A 4,641-nucleotide genomic window follows, 5' to 3' on the forward strand; every position below is an offset into this window, starting at 1 on the left:
TAGGATTTACTATTTTGATATATGCTACCTCATTTAAAGTATTATAAACTCATACCAAGAAACCTGTGGGACTGGATTTTAAGTACTACTTAGCAGGCTACTTAGCAGAAACCAACCTGTCCTAGGAAGTGTTTTCTTCTCACTGAGCTTCTGCTGTAGAGCTTGATGAGAAAGCTAATTCCTTGTTCAGCTTGGATAACTGGAAAATTCATCATTTCTCCCCACTTCACTTGGCCATTAGTGGACTTCAGAAGACGAGTCTTCTTCTTATAGATCATCCCTTCTGTACTAAACATTCCAACTTTCACAAAGAAATCTAGCACAAAAGGGAGGGAAAAAGGCTCAGTACACAAAGGGTTACTCACAAACACATCCAAAATGGAACCAGCAAGATCCACATGTATGGGTCAAATGGCAACAATTTCTCCAAAGTCTGGCCAGAAGAGCTGTAGCTTTCCTGACTAGTCACACAAACAGAGTATGTTCAGTAATATTGAACTGATTAACAGTATCCAAACAGCAAGTGCAAGCTAATGCTTTTGTATGTCAGGATTAATACTGGGACAAAAATCTTCCAAAATACATAAACACATAGCTTCAAACCAAACACAAAAGTAATCAAGTAAGACATCTGTGGAAACAAGCCTTGGCAATGGAAATCCCCTGCACGGTATGTTAGTCTGAGGTTTGTAAGGAATGTTATGAATGGCCAATCCATTTGAGCAGCAATTTACCTGTTACAAATGCTTTTAGATAGGAGGCATGAAAACAGCTGATGTAACTTACTTGAAGACAGTGGTGCAGATGAAACAGGAAGGTTTTGTGCTTCAATAATCTGTAACTGTATCCTCCTGTTTACGGCTTGAAAACAAGTTCCTACTTGAAGTTCTACACGGTGCACCTACAAGCAGAAGAATGTTGCTATAACATCTGGATTAAGTTGCTTATAAACTCAGGAAACACAGGAATTCTATCATATGTTGGGCTCCCACATTTCTATCTGGGATTTCCTGGACAGAAATATAAGCATGTGTTGTATACACAGCCTGCAGATGCACAGAAAGTGCATCTCGCACTTGCCATAGCTGCAGTACATGTGCTCCACTGATGGACTGATGATGTGCAGTGCACATACAGTCATTGTGGGCTGCAGCCAGAGATACTGGGCAAATAAATGAGTCCTCAGTTTTCACCTGGGAAGGATTCTGCATTGGTAAGAGCAGACACATACAGGGAAAAACAGGCATGCCTTTGCAGCTCTACTAAAGCTGGGTGTGGAAGTGAGACATCAGGTATGCTCCACTTACAGAAAATCTTTGGAGTTCTCCCACACTTCTGAATTTTGCAATATGGAAATATATGCAATGTTTTCCATAGATACAAGGGCCTGTCTCTTAATGCCACGAATGCTTAGGGTGACTGCATACTGTGGTTTCCTATGTCGTGGAATTACTTGTGGTTTACATGCCTACACACATACACACCTGCCACACACACACTCAGAATGTACAGTCTCTTTGTGTTTGTTCAGAATTTTTGCTAGTGGCAAAGTTCCACTGGGACATCCTCATTATTCTCCTGTCAGATGCTAACATACTGAGAACACTGTAAGAGCAGCAGGAAAAGGCCAGTGGAGATCCACCTTTCCTGACAGTCTCCATTTAAATAGACTCTGCTACTCTTGGTTCCCTTCAATTTTAATGCACTTCAGTGAAGTAAAATGCACCAAGAGAGAGCAACAGGTCAGATAAAGAGAAGTCAGGCTCCAGTTCTTCAAAGAGACCCAAATTCTCTTTGTGTCTCACCCACAAAATGTCTCTGTAACCCTGAGAGGAAGCCACTTCCTCGACTCTGAGCTTTGGCTTTCTATGGGCAAGGAGGGTAAGAGTTTGTGCCTCACAGGGCAGCACAGGGATGAATCCCAGCAGTGTCTGGAGGGTCTTTGATATAATGGTGTGGAAAGCCAATGCAGAGAAAGAAATTATGAGATGATTCAGAAATTTGCATTGAGATGAAATGCTTTCTAAAACAGCTTCCTCTGCCATTTAATCTTGCTGCTTTTGAAGCAATGTGGTTATTCTTGCTTGAACCAAAAAATGTCAAGTGTAACTTATGTTAGAAATCAAGAGTATCACTCATATTACTCAGACACACTTAGATAAAATTTGCTTTTGAATAGCTAATTTAAGTTTAATTTGTTGAAAATACAAATGTCTAGACACAATCTATAAAAGAAACAAACAAAGTGAGGGTAGGGGGAAAGGAAATCCCACTGTGAAAACCACCTGCTTCTTATTACACTAATGGAAATGAACTGTCTGAATTACTACTTCACAGCAGGCAATCTGAACATGTAATATATGGCTGTCTCGGCAGTTTTAAGCCACTGAAGATCTTAGCACTTTTCTTCCATAACAAACGCAGATTCCATTTGCTCTGAGCTCCTGCTGCGAGTCCTAAGGATCTTCTGCTGCTTTTTTGGTTGGAAAATACAATTACCCAATGTCCTTTGCTGAACGTTAACCCAGAATGCCCCTCCCTCAAGCTGTGGGCCATAGTGTGGAAGAGCTTGCTCTAGCACTTTTCCTAGAAACAGCTGCAGTTTATAGCCAAAACAGCTATGCACAGAGTTCAAAAGTCTGCATTTTTTCCCCATCAAAATGTCTTTCCCCAAGGAAGTGGAGAAAAGAAAAAAAAGAAAATAAAAAGAAAGGAAAAAATGTTTGTTGTTAACACTGAACTACTACTGAGTTACTTTACTTTCATTTCTATCAACTCTTTCTAGGTGAGATAACAACATACTTTCACAGTATTGGCACTTACAGGTGCTTTGGAAGGAGGAGATATATCCAGCCAATGACTTGACTCCTGTGAGCTCAGCTCCCGCAGTGCCAAGGAACATTCTCCAATTGTTTTTTTCCTGGGAGTCTGTGTCTGGATTTTAAATACCAATCTGACAGCCTGTAGGCTTTGCAGTTTAATAGCAAATACAAAAGTTTCCATAAATTCAATGTCCTAGAAAGAAAAACAGAGGAGTAGCATCTTTAAGAGAGCCCCACTGAGCCCAAAACCTAGAATTCCTGGCCCTATAGCCACTGCTTCTGACTACCATTTCAGGTTGCTATGGAAAACTGTGCTTTTACAGTGTAAGCCCCACAGACTCACCATGGCATTGGTACACCGTGGCAGGGACAAAGCTCTGGATTGTTTTTCACTACCATAACAAGTTGATGCCATCTCTTCTGGAGCTTTACAACTCCACACACACATTGCCATAACAGATTCTGTGGCCTTTTGCTACAGCCTCTCCTGCTAATTTTATTTTCTTTCACCTTTGGCTCATGTTATGAGAGGTTTATGCTGCTTTACCTTCCATCCCCTTAATATTCCTTCATTCCTCCTATCAGGAGTTTTGTCCCATGCAACCAATTCTTAGTATTTTCTGTAGAGTCACAGTATGAATATTGTCTCCTGCTGGATAGGAGGTAGCACATCATCTATCTTCCCTGAATAGATGTGCACCTATAGGTGAATGTGCACCTATAGTCATGCCCAGTCCTCTTCTGATCTCCCCACAGTGGATGTGGCATGGCCAGCAGCTCATGGTTCAGTTCCCTATCAGCATTATCTGTCCTGCAGACTTGTGAGAGAAGTAGGGCAACTGTACAATGCAGGAGAGGATTCAGGGGGAGGAAGTAGAATAAGGCTTTTAAATAGGATTTTGAGAAGCTTGGTGAAGTAACCCTCATCTATGCAACTGCCACAGCAAATATAGGAGTGGATGTTTGGTGCATTTTAAAAATCCATTTACATTTCTCTTTTATTTTGGGAGTGGGAGGGATTTCTTGGTGATTTCCCGGCCTCTACTTACATTGCAGCCCTCCTTGGCAGAAGATTTGAAATGCACTGGTTTGGGCAGTGTGAGAATTCCCTTGACACAGATCCGAGGATTTTCCCCACAGCTGGAAGGCCAGCTCAGGTCTTTGCACTGCAACATTGAAAACACAGTCAGCTTAGACAATGGAATACTCTTGTTACCATTTGATGTAGTTAGGTGGTTTCTGACTACTGAAAGTTCCGTTGCCTAAAAATTATTCACAGTTCCTAGAAGTATATAAAACAACCAGCATAACAGTATCACATTAACTAACAAAAAAGCCACAAGAAGCTACATGTCCTCAAAGTGCTATGATGGTTCTGCCCTGAAGAAACTGTTAGGTTTAAAGTCATAAGAATCAAGAAGTCAGTTAGGTGCTGCCCCCAAACTTGTTCCAATTTGCTGTCTTTAGATTTCTACAGGAAAATCTCCACAGCAGGACCAACCTATGACTAGCTCAGCTTTCTAATCTATACTGACCAATTCCTCACTCCACAACCAGAACATACATATAGTAACATAAAGCGTTACATACTACTGCTCACTATTGTCTGCAGCAGAACAGAGATTGCAACAGGAAAAGAAAATTAAGGAGAGGAAGATGCTTTGAATGAAGCCTAGTATTACATTTTACATTACTAAGTGTTAATACTTAGAAGCAATTTTATTTTTCTCGTAAAAGTACTCCTAAAAGTAACAGACCACCAAATTTAATGAGAATTGACATTAGGTATAGTAAAATTTGATTTAATTTTATTAATTTG

At 40.6% G+C, this 4,641-nt stretch overlaps 1 protein-coding gene across 2 annotated transcripts in view; it reads right to left on the reverse strand.

The window, feature by feature from the left end:
- The window catches only part of TC2N (tandem C2 domains, nuclear), a 16,688-nt gene that overhangs the window by 2,322 nt on the left and 9,725 nt on the right, over positions 1-4,641 (reverse strand). Inside the window, exons 7-10 of one of the 2 annotated variants that reach the window (XM_009071803.1) lie at positions 3,872-3,988; positions 2,824-3,015; positions 787-901; positions 117-316 (exon numbers count right to left, since the gene is read on the reverse strand). In XM_009071803.1, coding sequence (XP_009070051.1) covers positions 117-316; positions 787-901; positions 2,824-3,015; positions 3,872-3,988 — 624 coding nt within the window. The remainder of the gene's footprint in view (positions 1-116; positions 317-786; positions 902-2,823; positions 3,016-3,871; positions 3,989-4,641) is intronic. The other variant, XM_009071804.1, reaches the window with a different exon arrangement.

This window comes from Acanthisitta chloris, unplaced genomic scaffold, assembly GCF_000695815.1.
Source record: "Acanthisitta chloris isolate BGI_N310 unplaced genomic scaffold, ASM69581v1 scaffold14483, whole genome shotgun sequence".
NCBI classification, from domain to species: Eukaryota; Metazoa; Chordata; class Aves; order Passeriformes; family Acanthisittidae; genus Acanthisitta; species Acanthisitta chloris.